This window comes from Phyllopteryx taeniolatus, chromosome 9, assembly GCF_024500385.1.
Source record: "Phyllopteryx taeniolatus isolate TA_2022b chromosome 9, UOR_Ptae_1.2, whole genome shotgun sequence".
Classification (NCBI taxonomy): domain Eukaryota; kingdom Metazoa; phylum Chordata; class Actinopteri; order Syngnathiformes; family Syngnathidae; genus Phyllopteryx; species Phyllopteryx taeniolatus.
In genome coordinates, this window is record NC_084510.1 from 2889141 (window position 1) to 2912066 (window position 22926).

The following is a 22926-nucleotide window of genomic DNA, read 5'->3' on the forward strand; positions in this document are numbered from 1 at the left end:
GATTCTATATTTGACCAGTCAAGGCACATTTTACTGAAATTTAAAATACCCAGTTGAAGAATACACATACCGTATATGGTGTAGAAATGGCCCTGAAAATCGAACACTACTGACCACTATGGCCATCCTCTCTGACCCGGGCCTCTCGCATGCCTCGGTATCCTCCCTCTTTCTCTGTAGGGAAAAAGAGAGAGATGTATGAGCATCCTGTCTTCTGCTTGGCGTCTCAAGTGATGGATTTAACCATTCGTGAGTACTTCCTTCATTTCCCAGCCTCATCCTCTACCTTCATGTTTCTATTGCAACCAGCATGCACAGCCACCAGAACAAGTAACATTACAGTGTTGTTCTTTTTAAAGCACTTAAATATTTTGTTTCAGTCTAAAATGTGCACTTGTCAATTTCTTGACAGCCTTCTACACAATAAGCCTTTCATATTGTCTGTCTGCAACTTGAATGCATTTTTACTTTGCTTATGTGTATCTCCTTCCATGTTTAAGATCATTATACACTTGAGAAGACAAAAACATGCTACAGACTTTAAATTATATGATTTTTGGGTCTCTAAGTCATCTTACATTCAGTAACTTGGCCATTCAATAAACTGCAATATGGACAATGTTGTAGCTAGAAAGTATGCTGGTTTCTAATCACCGTCAACAACTGATGATGTTGGCATTCCTTTTGTATAAATTATAACTTTTTAGGGTATTTGCTGCATTGTTCGATACTGGATTGGCTCAAAAATGAGGTTATTTGTGTTTTCTGTTCATCTCTGTTGTTTTTTTACAATTACTTTCTGATTCTGCAAAATGAACCTTACATTTCTCTCTTCCTCCCTGAAATGTTCCCTCTTTTATCTACCTCCTTTCCTGAGGAAAAAATGGAGGATTCAGGTGATAATGTGTCTATTCTGCCTTTCCTGTTAATTTAATCCTGGCCAGAAAACAAACTACCTTGAGTCGTTGCACTCAGAACAATTACATAGGAGCAACAAGACTTTTTAGTACATGTACAGTAAATACCTTACTGCTACTGAAATTTGTAATGTGTAAATATGTTAAATCTAATATCTTGAAGTGGAGTGGACACATGGTTAGAAGTCAAGCTCTTGCAGCTTGTAAACAGTAAATCAGACTGTACCAGAACAATCTGTTCCTGTGCAACAAGATTTCATCTCAAGACTTGGAGGTAGAATGCAGTAATATTGTAGACTAGGAAAAGCATGGCAAATGCAGCATTGGCTGGCTTTGGAACTTTACGCTGATAACCATCCGGATTATCTTTTTCTCTTTGGCCCAGAGAACACGACATCCATGATTTCCAAAAAACAATTGGAAATGTGGACTCGGCAGACCACAGCACAATTTTCCTTTTGAGTCAGTCCATCTTAGATGAGCCGGGACCCAGAAAATCTGGCAGCGTTTCTGGGTGTTGTTGATAGAGTATATGGCTTTCGCTTTGCATGGTAGAGTTTTAACTTGTATTTGTAGATGTAGTGACAAACTGTATTAACTGACAATGATTTACTGAAGTAACCCTAACCCTGGGCTGTAGCATGCATCTCATTTATAACAGAACGAAAGCATACAGTGTTCATCATGATATCAATTTGGCCCCTTTACATATTTTGTGACATAAGAGACCACATGGGAAGAGTTAGCGGTTGCTTGTGGTATTAAAAGAATACAAAGAAACCACAGTGACAGCTTAAAAAGTCAACTGTGACAAAGTAAAACTGTTCCGGCATAAAAAGGGATACAGATCTTCCTTTCTGTATGACCTAACAGCCGAACAGGACAAATAACAAAATAAATAAATAAAATAAAATAAAAGTATGTGACCATTAACGCAAACCTCTCCTTGAAGGGACAACCCAAGCCGTCGTCTCGAGAGCATGTTTTTTCTTCCGTTCTTTTTTTTTTTCAACACAAAACATTTCCGCAATCAAGACTAGCGACATTGTAAGAGTTACAGTATATCCGGTAGTGTTGACACGTTTTCCAGTCCCACCTCCCCCAACAGCTTGTTTTGACAAGTTCATCCCTATGATCGTAAAATACGGGATATGGTGATATTGTAATATACAGTACGTTGTGTAGTGTGGGCAGTGTTCTGAAATCACAGCAGGATTTTATGGCAGTAGTTTGGCATAGTACCATCTTGAGAGATCAAATTTGTTTTGTAGTCTAATCCAGGCATTATTCAAGGTGAACTGGTCTGGTGTTTAAAACAATACCTCATCTTCTGACGATGCTGGTTCGATCCGCGCTTTCTCCTCTGGCTTATGGCCATACTACCCTGAGAACGTCTGATCTCATCCAATCTCGGAACCTAAGAAGGGGCGGGCCTGGTTAGTACTTGGATGGGAGACCGCTTGGGAATACCATGTGCTGTAAGAATGCAGACCTATGGGGGGAATGCAGCCCTATAGGGGGCACAAGCCAGTGCAAACTGTAGGCCGGTCCCAAGCCCAGATAAATGCAGAGGGTTGCGTCAGGAAGGGCATCCGGCTTAAAACTTTGCCAAACAAATATGGGCGTTCATCCAAAGAATTCTATACCGGATCGGTCGTGGCCCGGGTTAACAACGTCCGCCACCGGCACCGTCAATCTGCAGGGCACCGGTGGAAATTCAGCTACTGTAGGTCGAAGTCGAAGAGGTGGAAAGTGGGTTCTTCGGCAGAAAAGAGAAGATGAAAGCACAGAGCCTAGAACGGAATGCGGGGACTTTGAATGTTGGGACTATGACAGGAAAATCTCGGGAATTGGTTGACATGATGATTAGGAGAAAGGTTGATATATTGTGTGTCCAGGAGACCAGGTGGAAAGGCAGTAAGGCTAGAAGTTTAGGGGCAGGGTTTAAATTATTTTACCATGGTGGAGATGGGAAGAGAAATGGAGTCGGGGTTATTTTAAAAGAAGAGTTGGCTAAGAATGTCATGGAGGTGAAAATCAGATCGAGTGATGAGGCTGAAACTTGAAATTGAGGGTGTTATGTATAATGTGATTAGTGGATCAGAGAGGCAGGCAGGAGAGTACCAGGTGTATCTTCTGGCAGGAAAGGAGAGAAGGAGACTTGGTGGTGGAACTTCACAGTACAGGAAATCATACAAGAAAAAAAATTACCTAAGAAGAAGTGGGACACTGAAAGGACTGAGGAGAGGCGAAAGGAATACATTGAGATGCGACATAGGGCAAAGGTAGACGTGGCAAAGGCCAAACAAGAGGCATATGATGACATGTATGCCAGATTGGACACTAAAGAAAGAGAAAAGGATCTATACAGGTTGGCCAGACAGAGGGATAGAGATGGGAAGGATGTGCAGCAGGTTTGGGTGATTAAGGATAGAGATGGAAACATGTTTACTGGTGCCAGTAGTGTGCTAGATAGATGGAAAGAATACTTCGAGGAGTTGATGAATGAGGAAAATGAGAGAAGTGAGAGTAGAAGAAGCAAGTGTGGTGGACCAGGAAATGGCAATGAGAGAATGAGTGAGGGGGAAGTTAGAACGGCATTAAAGAGGATGAAAAATGGAAAGGCAGTTGGTCCTGATGACATTCCTGTGGAGGTATGGAAGCATCTAGGAGAGGTGGTTGTGGAGTTTTTGACCAGCTTGTTCAATAGAATTCTAGCGCGTGAGAAGATGCCTGAGGAATGGAGGAAACGTGTGCTGGTGCCCATTTTTAAAAACAAGGGTGATGTGCAGAGCCCTGAGCCCCTTCCTGTTTGCAGTGGTGATGGATAGGCTGACAGATAAGGTTAGACTGGAATCCCAGTGGACCATGACGTTTGCAGATGACATTGTGATCTGCAGTGAAAGCAGGGAGCAGGTGGAGGAACAGTTAGAAGGATGGAGGCATGCACTGGAAAGCAGAGGAATGAAGATTACCCAAAGTAAGGTGGAATATATGTGCATGAATGAGAGGAGTGGTGGGGGAAGAGTGAGGCTACAGGGAGAAGAGATAGCAAGGGTGGAGGACTTTAAATACTTGGGGTCAACTGTCCAGAGCAATGGTGAGTGTGGGCAGGAAGTGAAGAAACGGGTCCAAGCAGGTTGGAACGGGTGGAGGAAGGTGTCAGGTGTGTTATGTGACAGAAGAGTCTCTGCTAGGATGAAGGGCAAAGTCTACAAGACAGTGGTGAGGCCAGCCATGATGTACGGATTAGAGACAGTGGCACTGAAGAGACAACAGGAAGCAGAGCTGGAGGTGACGGAAATGAAGATGTTGAGGTTCGCTCTCGGAGTGACCAGGTTGGATAAAATTATAAATGAGCTCATCAGAGGGACAGCCAAGGTTCGATGTTTTGGAGACAAAGTTAGAGAGAGCAGACTTCGATGGTTTGGACACGTCCAGAGGAGAAATAGTGAGTATATTGGTAGAAGGGGCGGCACGGTGGCTGACTGGTTAGAGCGTCAGCCTCACAGTTCTGAGGACCCGGGTTCAATCCCCGGCCCCACCTGTGTGGAGTTTGCATGTTCTCCCCGTGCCTGCGTGGGTTTTCTCTGGGCACTCTGGTTTCCTCCCACATCCCAAAAAACATGCATTAATTGGAGACTCTAAATTGCCCGTAGGTGTGACTGTGAGTGCGAATGGTTGTTTGTTTGTATGTGCCCTGCGATTGGCTGGCAACCAGTCCAGGGTGTACCCCGCCTCCTGCCCGATGATAGCTGGGATAGGCTCCAGCACGCCCGCGGCCCTAGTGAGGAGAAGCGGTTCAGAAAATGGATGGATGGATTGGTAGAAGGATGATGAGGATGAAGCTGCCAGGCAAGAGAGCTAGAGGAAGACCAAAGAGAAGGTCGATGGATGTCGTGAGGGAAGACATGAGGGCAGTTCTTGTTCTAGAGGAGGATGCAGGAGATAGGGTTACATGGAAAAGGATGACGTGCTGTGGCGACCCCTAAAGGGACAAGCCGAAAGGAAAAGAAGAAGAATTCATTAATGACAAAGGCACAACACAGCACAGCACCTTTGGAATTTTTAAATATTCTTATTTAGACAGGTGTAAATAGGAGTTAACCAGTGTAAAATATCCATTTCACACAATGCTATGCCTTAACTTGGTCAACAAGGCATATTGTAATGCAGAGGTCTTTACTGCTTGAATGTGACTTGCCCTACTTCACATAACTTCCTAATGCTAGTTGTTTCTTAACACCCCTTGTTGGGGTTGCCAAAAAGCCAAAGAAAAACTAAAACATATAGTCTTTTACTTAACATCATGTGTGATTTGAACTCCAATGTTTCATCTAACTACAAATATATATTGTTTCCTAAAAATTGGGTTGAATTCAGAATTGTGCAACCGCAGTGGCAATTGACTTTAGAGGATACACAGTAGTCCAGTGTAACTAAACTAAAGTATGTACTGACTTAGGTCATTGTTGTGAAAACAGAATCACAAGAAGTTGTGCTGAAAATGTTTTAATGGCAGTATTTTTACTACTACTACTCTTGTCTACTAGGGCATCTTGCATGCATTACGATAGATTTGGTATTTCCCATTTGGTGGTTTAACACAAAAAAATTACAAGAAAGAAGACAGAAGTTGATTGGTTACATATATGAAGAGACTGTAGTTTCCAAGTGTTTTACAATGAGTAAATAGGATATAAAAAAGCCAGGTAGATATAAGACATACTATGCTACAAAAATCTGACTTTAGTTCTGCCATAAGAGACATCAGGATGTTCCAACAAGTCCTCATTACAACAGTACAGAAGTCCCATTCTGTGGGAGCTGTCAGCCATGTTAACATGACTTGATCTCCTGCAGGCAAATAACTATCAGCCAGTTGTCTTGTTCACAACAACACTAAACCACTTGAGCTATGCCAGTGGGTGGACTGAACAGGCATGACCCTGACATGGCCAGTTCAACTCCACCCAAAAAAATGTTTTTGTTGTTATTTTTTTTACTTTTAGACAGCTCTGTAGTAAAATTCTGCCTTTTCAAAGACAATATTGGTCAGTTATAATTGTCACTTTTAGAACATATTAATTTCCCATGGTGGTCGTGCGTAGTGGTGTACCACTGCACTGCGTAAATTGAAATAAGGTAGACAAAATGTATATCTATAGTATGTGTGTACAAAATAGTGTTTAATAAATTTTAATTTTAATTGTATGTCTAAAATCCTGTCATACGTGTTTTACTTCTGGATTTCTGAAGTGGTATCACAATGTCATAGCATAAAAACTGTTTAAGTTCATTTTTCCAATTGTTAACCTTGTTTATTGTTACTTTGTTTCTTGATGGTTCAGCATCCCAACTAACCCCTTACAGCTTTCTCTAACCTACCGGTAATTGTGATTAATGGCATATTACCAGAATGTAAAACTCATGCAGGATTCTACCAATTTGTTTTCACTCACTCACAGAGTTGTCTCTTTCCTGAACATTTTATGTGCTAATGTTTATACTTTGACTACAAGATTTGTTTTGTGCTCATTCAAAAATAGGAAATGGCCCAAAGGCAAGTACTGAATCTGATATTTACAGTTCAGAATCCAGGCCATGCAATACAACTCCACCTACCCACGTCACAACTCTATTGTAAATGATAATGCACAAGCCAATGGCCCGATAGATCAAATGGATAATATGGAGGTAATCTTGATTCATGCAATGATGCTACCGCATCACAGTCCAAAATACATTGGAGTGCATTATCATGCTTATACCATGGCCATGAAAAATTCAAGCAAGACAAGATTGGTAGTTTTGTTTTTGGATGATTAATATTACTATAAAGCATCAATCAATTAGAAATAAGTAAAGTATATTAGTATATATTAGCCATGGTATAATTTCATTCCACTCACTGTACATGATAGAGATGCATCCCATCAGGGCAGTCTCAAACTATTCGTAAGAATAAGATTTTTAACATAATTTGTATACCTGGGCAATTTTTCTTGATCATATAAATATTTATTTACTGTGAAGGCTGAATATGAAAAGCCCAGTTGTGAATATGGACCACGTGTAAGTCAGATAATAACACATATTATTATTATAACACAATATTACTACATTACTGCATGATGAGTGTTGAATGTTGTTTGCATCCCTCATGTCGACCATATTTTCTCTGGATGTTGCCATTACTCTTTTGCCACACTGACAGATGTGACACGTTACTTTAGGTAGACGACATTACTACTTATTGACTTCAAACTGTGCTAGCCTGTCAGCAATAATTGGGACCTCAAATAACGGTATAATGGGGGCTGGCCCGCGACTCTATTGAGGATAAGCGTTATGGAAAATGGATGGATGGGGGCTGGGTAAAAACACAGGGTATTGTCTTGTATGTAAGGTTTAATTTTAACATTGTATCTGTCTGTTATTGTTTCCGCTCTGAAAAAAAATTCTCAAATACCAGCCAGCCCCACTTAAAGCATGCTGATGCTCTCTATATTTTGGATGCTCTCTACATTTTTTAATTTAGACTAATACAATGGTCCAAATTTTAAAGATAGATTTTGAGGCAAAAGGTACTCCAAATCAAAAGTATGTGAATAACTTAAACTTTTAGCTTCAGTGGTTGGCAGTAGGCAAGCTTACATGCATGTTCTTTATGTAAAATCTAAATGTCAAAGAACATTATTTATTATTTCAAGGGTGTGTTTGCTACCTGTGGAACGGTTGCATGCATTAAAACTTTATATAACCCTTGGATGAAGAAGATTAAGCTTGTGTTTCAGATGAGACTCTGAATTTTGACTTTTGTGCAACAGAAAATGTTGGCCGGTTGGTCACTCCTGCAAAAAAACTTGAGGACACCATTCGTTTGGCTGAGCTTGTAATCGAGGTACTGCAGCAGAATGAGGAGCACCATGCTGAGGTCAGTGTCAATGAATGCACACACACACACACATACACACACACACGTTTAACATGGAAACACGACCATATTATTCTGTTAGTGGTAAGGCTGTATGCATCGCCTATTAATTACCATTTAATTAAATTACAGGTTATTCTTCAGAATCAGAATCAGAATCATCTTTATTTGCCAAGTATGTCCAAAACACACAAGGAATTTGTCTCCGGTAGTTGGAGCCGCTCTAGTACAACAGATAGTCAATTTACAGAACACTTTGGAGACATAAAGACATTGACAAAAAACAACAACAAACAACAATTGTGCAAAAAGATGCAGAGTCCTCAGTTCGAATGGCTAATATCGCAATAGTCCGGTGCAATGACCATTGTGCAAAGGGCACTGAGACTTCAAGGAGTGTATGCGGTTTAAAGTGACGAGTACTGCGATAATCTGGGACAATGGTTGTGCAAATGTTACAGATACTCCTCAATCAGTGTGCAAATGGAGCAGATGCTACTCTGGCATGAGTGGCCACTATATGCAAATAGTGCAGCACGGCGAGACAACTACAGTGAGTGCACGAGTAATACATAATACAGAAATGTGACAACGAACTCAAGTCAAAAAATTGCCAGCTTGTTGTAATGGAATTGTAAGTTAGCTGTTCAAGAAGTTGATTGCAAGAGGGAAGAAGCTGTTGGAATGTCTACTAGTTCTAGTTTGCATTGATCGGTAGCGCCTACCTGAGGGAAGGAGCTGGAAGAGCTGGTGACCAGGGTGGGGAGGGTCCGAGAGGATTTTGCACGCCCTTGTCTTAGTTCTGGCAGCGTGCAAGTCCTCAAGGGTGGGTAGGGGGGTACCGACAATCCTTTCAGCAGTTTTGATTGTCCGTTGCAGTCGGAGTTTGTCCTTTTTTGTAGCAGCACCAAACCAGACTGTGATGGAAGAACACAGAACTGATTCGATGACCGCTGTGTAGAACTGTCTCAGCAGCTCCGGTGGCAGGCCATGCTTTCTCAGAAGCCGCAGGAAGTACATCCTCTGCTGGGCCTTTTTGAGGACGGAGTTGATGTTGGTCGCCCACTTCAGGTCCTGGGAGATTGTAATTCCCAGGAACTTGAAGGTCTCGACGGTTGACACAAGGCAGCTGGACAGCGTGAGGGGCAGCTGTGGCGAAGGATGCCTCCTGAAGTCCACGATCATCTCTACAGTCTTGAGCGTGTTCAGCTCCAGGTTGTGTCGGCCGCACCACAGCTCCAGCCGCTCGCTTCCTGTCGATATGCAGACTCGTCACCGTCCTTGATGAGGCCGATGACAGTGGTGTCATCTGCAAACTTCAGGAGTTTGACAGTCGGGTTCGCTGAGGTGCAGTCGTTCGTGTAGAGAGAGAAGAGCAGCGGAGAGAGGACACAACCTTGGGGCGCCCCAGTGCTGATGCTGCGTGTGGATGAGGTGGCCTCCCCCAGCCTGACCTGCTGTGTCCTGCCCGTCAGGAAGCTGTAAATCCACTGGCAGATGGCAGGTGAGACGCTGAGCTGGAGAAGCTTGGATGAAAGGAGTTCAGGGATGATGGTGTTGAACGCTGAGCTGAAGTCCACGAACAGGATCCTCGCGTAGGTCCCTGCACTGTCGAGGTGTTCTAGGATGAAGTGCAGTCCCATGTTGACTGCATCATCCGCAGATCTGTTCGCTTGGTAGGCAAACTGCAGGGGGTCCAGCAGGGGGCCTGTGACACTCTTGAGGTGGTCCAGCACGAGGCGTTCAAAGGACTTCATGACCACAGATGTCAAAGCGACAGGCCTGTAGTCATTCAGACCCGAGATTGCAGGTTTCTTGGGGACTGGGATGATGGTGGAGCGTTTGAAGCAGGATGGAACTTCGCACATTTCCAGTGATCTGTTGAAGATCTGAGTGAAGACTGGCGCGAGCTGGTCCGCGCAGACTTTGAGGCAGGATGGGGACACGTGGTCCGGGCCTGCCGCTTTGTTAATCTTTTGTTGTTTGAAGATGCGTCTCACATCCTGTTCATGGATGGTTAACGCAGAAGTCAGAGGTGTGATTGTGGTCGCGGGTGCGGCCGGGTTGGTGTGTGGTGTGAAACTGTCCTTTTCAAATCTGCAGTAGAAGGTATTCAAGTCGTTGGCTAGTGTGCTATTGTTCTCAGCTTGGGGGGATCGTCGCTTGTAATTAGTCAGCGACTGGAATGCATGCCAGACTGATTTAGAGTCGTTAATTCTTTTAATTTAGAAATATATGGACAGCAGATGTCTTTCTAAGTATTTTAAACACAATTCTCAATTTGGGTTGCGACACAGTGATTTCCAGTTTGGAAGACTATTTCAGAATGTTTGTAAACAACAATTGCCAGGATACGTCCGGGTGGCAGAACAGAAATTGCCCACTGCAGACCTGAACTGAAACAATGACAAAAACCTGCTGTGTTTAGGGTTGTACCGCCAGACACAAACCTAGGTTTAAAAAGTATTTATTTTTATTTTTTAAAATTTCCTTCAAAATGATACTGAAGTACTTTAGCTAAATCTGAATATATGTTAAAGGCCTAGCCCAGGAGTCAGATGTGTAAGTGATCAGCATGCAACTGTCCCACATGGCTAGTATTTGATTGTCATAATACTGTGGAGTTTCTGTATGTCCCATAGGATACAATATGTGCCGAGGCTTCGAAGCGTGTGTAGAGTAATCGAGGGGCAGTTTCTGCAAAACGTGGATCCAGGCTTTCTTCTTTTAGGGCAGGAGCCAAAAATGATGACGTCCAAAGCCTCACTGGCCTGTTGTACCGCAAGACTGCTTCTGGAAGTGGTTCCGATTTTGCCGTGACCTAGTGTTTATAAAGTCTGGAGAGAGATTGAGTATTTAGAAGATAAGTAAGAGGATGGAGTCTCGTTTGGAAGAGAAGGATTTTTGTCATGTGTGGGGAGTAGCTGGACCCGTTCTTCAGAGCCTCTGAAGTTGCTGGGTCCGTAGTGGCCTAAGTATTCTGTTACGTGTGGGGAGTAGCTGGACCCAAGAGCAGGCGGAGGCAGATGTAAAATGATGAACAATTTATTGAGGAAAGGTTATGGAGGTGGTCCTGGATGTGTTGGCAGGCGGCGGCATGGACAGGTGGCAGGCAGTGGACAGAACAGGTGGCTTGCTTGGTGGCAGGAATGACGTGGGTCAGGAACACAGGGGAGCACTGGGAACGAGGAGACACAAGAGTTAACAAGGGAAGCGAGGAACAGTATAGCTTACTTGACATAAGGTGGGCCATGGTACTGCTAGGAGAGGCTGCAATACTTAGGCGAGGATTTCCGGGAACAGGCAGGCTTATATACATCGGTGGTGATGAGGCTGATTGAAGACAGGTGCTGAAAACAGAGAGGGGAGGGGGGAGAGAGAGGACACAAAGCGCCCTCCCACCTCCAATAATGGAACTGCAGGGCAGTATATGACAATTTCCCCTTTATGGGAACAATTTTGATTTGATAGCTCCTAATAAGGTAAGCTAAACCTACGTAACATTATTTCCGACACATTAGGTTTGCTTAATAAAAACTGTATTTTTCCCCGTTGCTTATTTTATTCAAAAGTGAGATGTTTATTGTGTTCCAAGGAATTGGAAAACAACAACAACACCTTACTGGGAGGAGCAAAACCTTGTGTACCCCAATTTATATAATCTTGCTCTTGCGTTTTTGTGCACGCCGGCATCGTCTGTACCATGTGAAAAGGTATTTTCAAAGCTGGAGAGCAGCTGTGTAAAAAAAGAAAAAAAAATCCTTTCAAACCAAAAACGTTTGAGAAACTTTTTGTTTCTGAGTAAAAATGAATAAATCGTTCCCTGCTCTTTATTGTCCAATTACACTGAACAATCAAGCACAATCAGCCTTCCTGGTTCAACAAGCACTTTCACTCACCCCTGCCAATTTAAGGCATGTCTTCACGTCATTTTCCAAAGGTGAGAGAAAAACATTATTATACAACCTGCCTTATCATGTGATATTACCTTTGTGGGCTTACAATCTGTGTCGATGTATGTTGTAAAGGTAAGGACATATTATCCTGATGTTTGGCGATCGGCATGGCCGTTGGGCAGCCAATGAGTGTTGGTGAGTGTCGTTGGCCATTTGTGTCCTGCACCGTTGGCATGAGTCAGTAGTGACCTCAATCCAAACTTCAAGTGCAATATGATATTTCACCTTCACAGAGTGTTAAGCGCGCAAGGCCAGATATGACCGGGAATGCTCACATTTTAGGGTCGCTCCATCCGGAGTGCATATCTGGGATGAGGGTGCGTAAAATACAGACTGAAGTGGACGGGAGAATCTGCGCAGCCAGAAAAGGTGTGCAACTGGTTCCATTTTCTATAAGTGAAAGAAAAAAGACGTACACCTGCGAGTCTTTTCCAATTTAAGCACGTGGGAGAATATGGCCCAAACTGAGTTGTGCCAAACGAGTTCATAAAGCAATCCCATTCAGTATGTTTACTCAAAAGATTTGTTCTTTTGAACGAATCATTCAAGAATGACACAACATTAGTGTCAAGCTCATTGCGATTTAGTTGTTGGCTACTGCTTGCTCAAATAAAGAGCTTCATCCTTAAATACCTCTTTCCAGTACCCGTACAACTCATTCACTAGCACCCGTGGCCCAGGGCACTGCTCCCTCCTGCGTCAGCGTTGCCTTTCCTCCTTTTCCCTGTGGATGCCCCCACCGTAGCTAAATTGGTCTCCAAGGCCAAGTCCTCCACCTGCTCTCTTGACCCCATACCCTCAGCCCAGGTCAAGGCATCTCTTCCCACAGTCTGCCCCATCATGATGGACATAAGCACTCCCTACAATATGGCACAGTTCCCTCCAGTTTCTTTCTTTTTTTGTTTTTAACCTGTCCTCTTCAGCTGCAAGGCCTTGCAGAATGGTGGAGCTGTATGCCTTTTGCGCTGGAACAGTTTTGCTGTACAACAGCGCAGTTTGAAAAACTCACTCTGCTTATTTTTAAAATGTTTTATCATTCTGATGTTTATTGAATATGGAGCCGGAGAGAAAAGGGTTTTAGGGGACAGACAGAGGGACAGTTTCAAAACTGCCTCAGTCACTCCCATCCACAAAAAGCCAGCCCTCTGATAACTTCAATAATTACAATCCATCAGGTTTCAGAATCCAGCACAGCGCAGAGACTGCCCTTATCAAAGTAACAAATGAGCTCCTCATCGCTGCCGACACTGGCCACATACTGTAAGCATTCTTATTCTTAGCATTCTTCTATCCAGTCTCCCATACCATTCTCCTCAACCACCTATCTCCCTACATGGGCCTCACTGCCATGGCCGTCTCCTTGTTCACATCCTACCTCTCCCACGGGCAACAGTTTGTCTCCATTAATGGTTACACTACCACCCCTGCCCCAGTACATGGTGGTGTCCTCCAAGGCTCTGTGCTTGGACTCCCCTCTCTTCAGTGCCCCCACTTGGACAAATTATCCGCCACTAAACTTTGACTGCTATGCTTATGACACTAACCTGTACCTCTCCACCAAACCATCAACCCACCTTCCCCCCCAGGCCCTTGTCAACTACCTCTGTGAAATAAAAAGCTGGATTTCATCAAACCTTCTAAAAGACAACAGTAACAAGATTTAGCTCATGGTTGTGGCTCTTACAGCTCTGCTCAGGAAGGTTGAAGATCTCCTCCTCGACATAAACGGCTGTTCCATCTCTCCATCCACTGAAGTCCGAAACCTGGGTGCCATCCTGAATTCCACTCTCTCCTTTCACCCCCACATCAAATTCAATACCAACTCTGCCTTTTTCCACCTTAAACATATATCCAGACTCAGTCCTTCATTCTCTAAATCCGTTGCAGAGATCCTCATCCACGTCTTCATCACGTCCTGCCTGGACTACTGTAAAGGAGTCCTATTCGGGCTACCCAACAAAGCCCTGGACTCCAGGCTCTAGTGCGTCCATAACTCAGCTGCTAGGGTCGTCAACTGCACCAAGCCTTGCAGCACATCACTCCCACACTCATCCATCTACACTCTCTCCCTCTCAAGTCCTGCATCACTTAAAAAACCCCTGTTCTTCACCTAAAAATCCCTCCATGCGCTTAGCCCGAGTACCTGTCAGACCACCTTAATCCATACGCCCCATCCAAGGACCTGAGTTCTTCTACTGAGTACTCCTGAAAGCTCTTGTACAGTGCAGATGCTTTTTCTTCTCGCTCTGCTTGCTTCGCCTCTGTTTGCATTTTTTTCTTTCTGATAAGATTGTTTTTCTTCTTCCAAGGAAATTGGAAGAAGCGACTCCTGGATATTTTTTAATTTAAGGGACTGTACTTATATTTGTAGATGCAGTTGTTGCCATATTCCAATATTTTTTTTGATACCCCCTTATGCGTGAACGTGGCCTGCTAATTAGAACAGGCCTGCTATTGGCAACGAGACCAGCAACAAGATGCCTCTCTATTCCACTGAGGACTATCGCGGACTGCTCCAGAGCATGTTGTTCCTGGAAACAAAAATCCACCATCTTGAAGTGTATGTGGATGTAAATGGACAGTCGGTAAATGAAACCACTCTACCGATGTCTCAAAATGATGAGCAGAAGTGTGCTAACAGACAGCCACTAGCTCAACAAAGAGGACGGATGTGGACTATGGAAACGGTAATGGATCATCCAGCAGTTCTCCCTGGAATTTACTGGAAGCAAAGCCCAAGATATGGGACAACATCTCAAAGGGAGGACACCGGAGCAGCAGATTACCGAGGAATCCGGCTGGCCTGCGTTGCGGGCTGCTTCAACCCCGAGTGAGCGGCCGCGGACGGTCGCTGTGGCGAAGGGCAAGAAAAGAGGATGCGAAAACATTGACATCAGACATACAAATTGATTTTTCTTTTACAAGACTCTGGCCAAGAATGCTCATCTGCCAACACGACTGAAAGGTATGAAACTAAATCCATCCATCCATCCATTTTCTGAGCCGCTTCTCCTCACTAGGGTCGCGGGCGTGCTGGAGCCTATCCCAGCTATCATCGGGCAGGAGGCGGGGTACACCCTGAACTGGTTGCCAGCCAATCGCAGGGCACATACAAACAAACAACCATTCGCACTCACAGTCACACCTACTGGCAATTTAGAGTCTCCAATTAATGCATGTTTTTGGGATGTGGGAGGAAACCGGAGTGCCCGGATAAAACCCACGCAGGCATGGGGAGAACATGCAAACTCCACACAGGCGAGGCCGGGGATTGAACCCGGGTCCTCAGAACTGTGAGGCTGACGCTCTAACCAGTCGGCCACTGTGCCGCCTGAAACTAAATCATACAAGAAAAAAAATGGCACCCCAAATGTTAATAGTTGGTGATGGAGCTGTCAAGGATGTGAAACGTTTTTACAGTGTGAAGAACACAAAGGTATTGTGTTTTTCCAATGTCTGATATCCTGGAGATCACTCATGAGCACGCAACTGTGAAATCTGTCATTATACACACAGGGGCCCTGGATATTGTCAAGCAGCAATCAGAGGTACTGAAGCGAGATTTCATTGATCAGCTAAAAGTGCAATGTTTGGATGCTGAGTTTTTCATAAGTGGACCTCTCCCAACGGTATAATTTGGAGATGAACATTTCAGAAGGCTCAGTCAATTACAACCCCAATTTCAATGAAGTTAGGACGGTGTGTTAAACATAAATAAAAACAGAATACAATGATTTGCAAATCATGTTCAACCTATATTTAAATTAATTCACTACAAAGACAATATATTAAATCTTCAAACTGATAAACTTTATTGTTTTAGCAAATAATCATTCGGAATTTTATGGCTGCAACACGTTCCAAAAAAGCTGGGACAGGGTCATGTTTACCAATGTGTTACATCACCTTTTCTTTTAACAACATTCAATAAACGTTTGGGAACTGAGGACATTAACTGCTTTGTAGGTGTAATTATTTCCCATTCTTGCTTGATGTACAGCTTCAGGTGTTCAACAGTCCGGGGTCTCCATTGTCGTATTGTACGCTTCATAATCTGCCACAATGGGAGACAGGTCTGGACTGCAGGCAGGCCATTCTAGTACCCACACTCTTTTACTACGAAGCCACACTGTTGTAACACGTGCAGAATGTGGTTTGGCATTGTCTTGCTGAAATAAGCAGGGGCGTCCATGAAAAAGACGTTGCTTGGATGGCAGCATATGTTTCTCCAAAACCTGTATGTACCTTTCAGCATTAATGGTGCCTTCACAGATGTGTAAGTTACCTATACCATTGGCACGAACACAGTCCTGTGCCCTCACAGATCCTGGCTTTTGAACTTTGCGCCCATAACAGTCCGGATGGTTCTTTTCCTCTTTGGCCCGGAGGACATGATGTCCACAATTTGAAATGGACTCGTCAGACCACAGAACACTTTTCCACTTCGCATCAATCCATCTTAGATGAGCTCGTCCCGAAGAAGCCAGCGGCGTTTCTGGGTGTGGTTGATAAATAGCTTTTGCTTTGCATAGTAGAGTTTCAAGTTGCACTTACGGATGTAGGGCCGAACTGTATTTACTGACATTGGTTTTCTGAAGTGTTCCTGAGCCCATGTGGTGATATCCTTTGCACATTGATGTCGGTTTTGGATGCAGTACCGCCTGAGGGATTGAAGGTCACGGGCATTCAATGTTGGTTTTCGGCCTTGCCCCTTACATGCAGTGATTTCTCCAGATTCTCTGAACCTTTTGATGATATTATGGACCGTAGAGATTGGTTTCCTCTTTGAAGGTCTACTTTAGGAAATTCAAGAAACGTAAAGAGGAAGGCCTGGTGGGTGCACACCCCTCCCAGAACAGCACAGCCATCGCACTGCAGTTTGGGGATGATCGTCCAGGCAGGGCATCTTCTAATTTGCAAGTCGGTGGCTCGCGGGCGCCCTCGGCTGCTGCTCTCCAGACAACCGAAGGAGAGTTGCACACAGTCGCATTCAAGCAACCTGCCAAGTAGCGAGATCGGCGAGCAGCAGAGTGACCTGCGAATGGGCTGGTACACCTTGTAACGTCGGGAAAGAGAGGTAAGATGTGTGGTGTATCATCACCTGGGCCTCCACCTCTGACGGCTGGGCCTCCACCACTGCCGGCTGGGCCTCCACCACTGCCGGCTGGGCCTCCACCACTGCTGGCTGGGCTTCCACCTCTGCCGGCTGGGCCTCCACCTCTGCTATCTGGGCCTCCACCACTGCTAGGTGGGCCTCCACCTCTGCTAGCGGGGCTAACACCTCTGCTAGCTGGGCCTCCACCACTGCTGGCTGATCCGGAAGCTGGCAGCGTAAAGCTATATGCAAACATTGCCAATAAAAGAAACGGGGCTGCCAAACCCCGCAATACTAAAGCACCGGAAATGCAGGGTGTTCCAAACCGTTAATAACTCTAAGTTAATATGGGACTCAACACATAAACCAAAAGGCATTCTTTGTGCACACTTAAATATACGAAGCATTTTAACGAAAAGTGATCAGGTCCATCACCTTCTCACTGACTCAAATATTGACTTCCTCTGCCTATCTGAGACATGGCTCCATGAATCTTCGCCCTCAGCATTACTATTTTTACCTGGTTATAAAATGTTTAGAAAAGACAGACAGGGTTCTAAGGGAGGAGGTGTTATGATTTATGCCAAGGACACTTTTAATTGTAATGAAATACATGTTACAGATGAGAATAGATTAGAATTTCTTGGACTAACTGTTTCTTTGTCACAGCAAATGCCTTTTATTCTTGTAGTTATTTATAGGCCTCCCTCATCTAATGCAGATTTTTATGAAAAGCTGGAAATGTTACTGAAACAACTCAATCTTGCAAAAGAGGTGATAATAATGGGCGACCTAAATGCTAATTGGGAAGTTAACAAAGATAGGAAAACATTGAAAAGGGTTATGGAGGATATGGATATGACTCTGGTAATTAATGGCCCTACGAGAATTACAAACTCCACCCGCACTCAGATTGATCTAGCTTTTAGTAATAGGCCAGAAAGGATCTTGAAGCCATACAATATGCTCACAGGATTGTCTGATCACAATCTTATAATGGTCACAAAAAAATTAAATAAAAAGCGCTTCAAACCCTTGGCCACCACTGAATCCTATAGGATACCAAAACATGAACAACAAAATTTCCAAGATTCTATCCAAGAAGTAAACTGGGATGAATTATTCGCTGGCAAAAATTTAGATGAGGATTGTTCTAAATTTGCCAACAAAATACAAAAAAATATTATACAATTTACACAGATAATTAAACTAAGAGCTAGAAAGAATGGGCTTCCTTGGTTAAACAAATTTATTCTGAAACTGATAAAAGAAGGAGATCATTCCTTGAAGTTGTCGGTCAAATCAGGATACAATAGACACCAATTTATTTCACTGAGAAATAGGGAAGTGAAAGAAATAAGAAAATCTAAAGCTGACTTTTTCATTACTGCTTTGAATAGTGCAAAGGGAAATTCTAAAATAACCTGGAATTATATTAAAAAACTATTGGGTGATACACAAAATAACAAAACAAAACTAATGCAAATTCAGTTAAATGGAAACATCCTGACGGAACCTCAAGTGATGGCTGATGCTTCATTGAATCTGTGTCAGAAATCTCTGCTAAGTTTGCAGTAAAACAAAGGAAGGAGTACCCTGCATTGTCTTCAACGCAGTTCTTTACTGTTACAAATATTACTGAGACCAAAGTTATCGATTTAATTCATTCACTCAAACCATCTAAGGCAAAGGATGTTTTTGGAATGGACACGAACATGCTCAAAGATCTAGGTTCAACTCTTGCTACTCCTATTGCCTCAATCATGAATCTTTCAATTTTATCTGGTCACTTTCCAAAGGCCTGGAAATCTGCTATTGTTACCCCTGTCTTTAAATCCGGTGACTCAACTTTTCTGAATAACTACCGACCTATCAGCATTCTTCCGGCCATTTCCAAAATTGCAGCAAAATGGGTGTCAGAGCAGATTGTCCATTACTTAAACAGCAGCTCCCCCACTCTCCACGCCATGCAGTTTGGTTTCAGATCCAAGCATTCCACTGAAATGGCTACATGGCTCTTCATTGAGAAAATACAATCTTCTCTCGACAAGGGTGGAGTTGTAGGGGCGGTGTTCTTGGACCTCAGGAAGGCTTTCGATACAGTAAATCACTGTTCTTCTTACCAAGCTCTCAAAATGTAACTTCTCTCGCAAAGCTGTGAGCTGGATTGAATCATATCTGCATGATCGAACACAATCTGTATCAGTTAACAACTGCAGATCTGAGTCTCTTAGGCTAACCTCTGGAGTCCCTCAGGGATCAATATTAGGCCCCCTTTTATTTAGTCTTTACATCAACCATTTGCCCACTGTTTGTTCTGAGGCTGAGTGCGTAATGTATGCAGACGACACAGTTTTCTTTGTTCATGTTCGCTCCAAAGATACTGTTGCTGCTAAACTCACTAATACAATGTCCTGTGTCACAACTTGGTTGCAGGAGTGCTGTCTACAGCTAAACGTTTCTAAAACTGTAGGCATGTATTTCACTAAAACAAATAGAGGATCACCTGACCCCGACATACTTGTTAATGGAGAATAAAATGCACATTGTCAGCCAATACAAATATATTGGGTTAATAATAGATTCACAGCTTTCCTTTAAAGCCCATAATGACAAATTGTGTAAAAACATCAAATTAAACCTCGCAAATTTTCGTGCAATTCGAAATGAAATGTCAACTGAAGCCGCAAAAAATGTACTTGCATTCAATGATTCTTAGTCACTTCAACTATTGCATAACCAGTTGGTACCAGGCTGGTCAGAATGCAAAAAAAACAAAGTTTTGTACAAACAAGTAATTAAATTGATGGATAAAAAACCAAGGCACTATCATCACTGTGCAATTTAAAAAAAATACAGTCTTTTAAACTGGGACAGTCTTCACATATTTGCAGATTTAAATTTTATTTATAAAGTACTGTATTATTTGGCTCCAGCTCCTCTGGCTGAGTCCATCAGCCAAAGAAACAGCTCTGAGCGTGTCACTCGAGCCTCTGTCAGAGGTGACTGTCTCATTCCTCTGCGCAGGAACACTTTTACTAAGTCAGCCTGGTCAGTGACAAGCGCTGGTCAGTGGAACTCAGTACCTGAGGAGGTGAAACTGCTTACAACATACAAGGCCTTCACAAAAAAACTGAAAATCTGGCTGGTTAACACCTATAGTTGCCAACACTAAAAGACAAGTACGTTATGATGTTTTCATGTTATGATCAAATGATTTGTGGTTTTATTCTCTCTTAATAGTATAGTAAGTCTTTGATTATGTATCCTGTATTATATTGTCTTGTAGATGTATTTCACTGCTTTTTTACATCAGGGCCAGGGGACTACAGATGAAAACTAGCCTTCTGGCTAATTCTGGCTTTTTTAACCATGTGTACTTCATGTGTTTTATGAAATGGCATGGTCCCCTTTCAAATAAACTGAAAAAAAGAAAGATGATGAAATCCCTAAATTCCTTGCAATTGTACATTGAGGAACATTGTCCTTAAAACTATTCGACTAATTTCTCACACACTTGTTCACAAAGAGGTGAACCTCGCCCCATATTTGCTCGTGAATGACTGAGCAAATATGGCACTGAGCTCCTTTTATACCCAATCATGGCACCCACCTGTTCCCAATTAGCCTGACCTGTGGGATGTTCCAAACAGGTGTTTGATGAGCATCCCTCAACTTTCTCAGTCTTTTTTGCCACAAGTCGCAGCTTTTTTGGAACGTGTTGCAGCCATAAAATTCAGAGTTAATGATTATTTGTTAAAAACAATAAATTTTATCAGTGTGCACATTAAATATCTTTGTAGTGTGTTCAATTAAATATAGGTTGAACATGGTTTTCAAATCATTGTATTCTGTTTTTATTTATGTTTAACAATGTCCCAAATTCATTGGAATTGGGGTTGTAAATAAGTGGCTCAAAGAAATGTGTACTGCACTCTCTGTGAGTTTCTTTGACAATTTCTGCGATTTTTGGTGACCGCAGACATCAAGGCAGACGGTTTCTGTCTAAATAGACAAGGCGTTATTGGCTGCCAACATTTCCGAAAGGAAAACATTGGCCTTGTTGACACGGCTGAAGGACAAAAAGATGCAGTTGTTCCCAAACAATCGGAGGAACAACATATAAGGCGAAACGAGGCGCAGATGGATTCATCAGCGTCATCCAAACAATCAGAGGAACGAATGAGCAATGAGATGAGGCAGCACTTTGAATCTCCCACACCCCTCCCAGTCCCAATGGAGCAAAGCCCAACACAAAATTCATTCTCTTCTAGCCTAAATGCCCTGTTAGGTGTGACGGACAGGATGAAGGCTATTGTCAATATTGGAATCCAGCGCACACCATGCCAAGATCTTCCTCCCATCCCCCCTCGCCTGAAACCACCACCCACTAAGTTGTAAAAGGCCCCTCCTCCACCCTTATCTGCAAATCTGACTGATATCTGCGGGGTCTTTTCCAGAATAAGTCAGATCCCTATAGAGATCAGGCATTTTTCATCCCTGTAATTACAAGGGGCAGAACGTTGCTCAAAGAAATATGGCACAAAAAAGCAGAACTACAAACTTAGTGAGGATAAAATGTGAATCTATCAAACCATTGTCTCCAGTTATCTCTGCGAGACTAGCTCTTTTCAATATCAGGTCACTGAGTAATAAATCAATGTTGATTAATGACATCATTACAACCTATGATCTGGAATTTTTGCTACTACAAGAAACGTGGCTAACAGAAAGTAGCTGTAATAGCATTTTAAATGATGCAACACCAGCAAATTTTTATTTTATGAACATGTGTCAAATAGGGAAAAAAGGCGGTGGTATTGCTTTTATTTTTCAGTCATTATTTCAGTGTAAAGAAATTATACTGGGTGATTTTAGCTCTTTTGAGTATCTCTGTTTTTTAGTTAAAGGTGACCCACAGGTTATTGTTTTAATAATTTATAGACCTACAAGATACAATTAAAAAATTATGGAGGATTTTTCATAACTGCTGTCAGTTATTTGTACTGACTACAACTATTTTGTCATGACGGGAGACTTTAACAGTCATGTTGACAATAACATGGAAAAAAAGAACTCTCAGTTATACTAGACATATTTGACCTCTCTCAACATATTAAGAGTCCAACCCACACTAAAGGTCACATCTTAGACCCAGTCATCTCTAAGGATGTTGAAATTCTATCAGTTAACATTAAGGATATGGCTATTTCTGACAATTTCTGTGTATTCTTTTGTATTACAGATTTTTCCAAATGTTCAGACAACCTCTATGTCTGTTAAGAAAAGGTACATAAATGAGATTACTGCCACTAAGTTTATGGAGACCATAGCTGTGCCACAAATTGTGAATGCTGAGACAGTTGATGAACTTTTGGATAATTTCACCTGGAAAACCTCAAATATCATGAATGCTGTCGCTCCTATTAAAACTAAGATAGTGAGGCGACCTAGAACACTGTGGAGGAGCACAATGATGGTAAAGACCTAAATCGAAGTGTAGGGAAGCTGAACGGAAGTGGAGAAAAACTGAACTCCAAATTGATTATGACCTCTACAGACAGTCTTTGTAATTTTAACCAAGAGTTAGACAGCAACACTTTTCTGAAATCATCTGTAAGAACCTCAACAATACTTGCACTCTGTTTGCTGTTGTTGACAAGCTGACACCCCCCCCCCCCCAATCAGATAGCTCTAGAAATCCTAACATTAGAAAAATGCAATGAATTTGCTTGTTATTTTACTGAAAAAATACAATCCATCAGGTTAACTATCAGCACAAATGAGCAAATCGATAAAACTTTACTACATATGAAGCCACCTAGGAAAAATTATTTTACCATATCAGAATTTGCTACAGTTGACCAAAAAACTGTAGAGAAAATGGTTCAGCAGCTGAAACCATCAACGAGCTGACTTTTTCAAAGCTATTGCGAAGTCTGTGCTAGCTGATTTGCAGCAAATAATCAATTGCTCACTTATTTTGTAACCATTGGAAGTGTTCAATCTCATCGAATGGCT

The 22926-nt window shown here is 42.7% G+C and overlaps 1 protein-coding gene and 1 pseudogene across 18 annotated transcripts in view; both read left to right on the top strand.

Annotated features, from left to right (window-relative positions):
- The window catches only part of cadpsa (Ca2+-dependent activator protein for secretion a), a 242163-nt gene that overhangs the window by 107273 nt on the left and 111964 nt on the right, over positions 1-22926 (top strand). For 15 of the 18 annotated variants that reach the window (XR_009790075.1, XR_009790076.1, XR_009790078.1 and 12 more), the window contains 2 exons: positions 181-249; positions 7748-7854. Coding sequence is in view for 14 of the 18 variants with exons in the window: in XM_061784285.1 (XP_061640269.1) it covers positions 181-249; positions 7748-7854 (176 nt within the window). In the remaining 4 variants the exon portion in view is untranslated. The remainder of the gene's footprint in view (positions 1-180; positions 250-7747; positions 7855-22926) is intronic. The other 3 variants (XM_061784294.1, XM_061784299.1, XM_061784296.1) reach the window with 1 other exon arrangement.
- On the top strand, positions 2284-2402 carry LOC133484245 (5S ribosomal RNA; annotated as a pseudogene).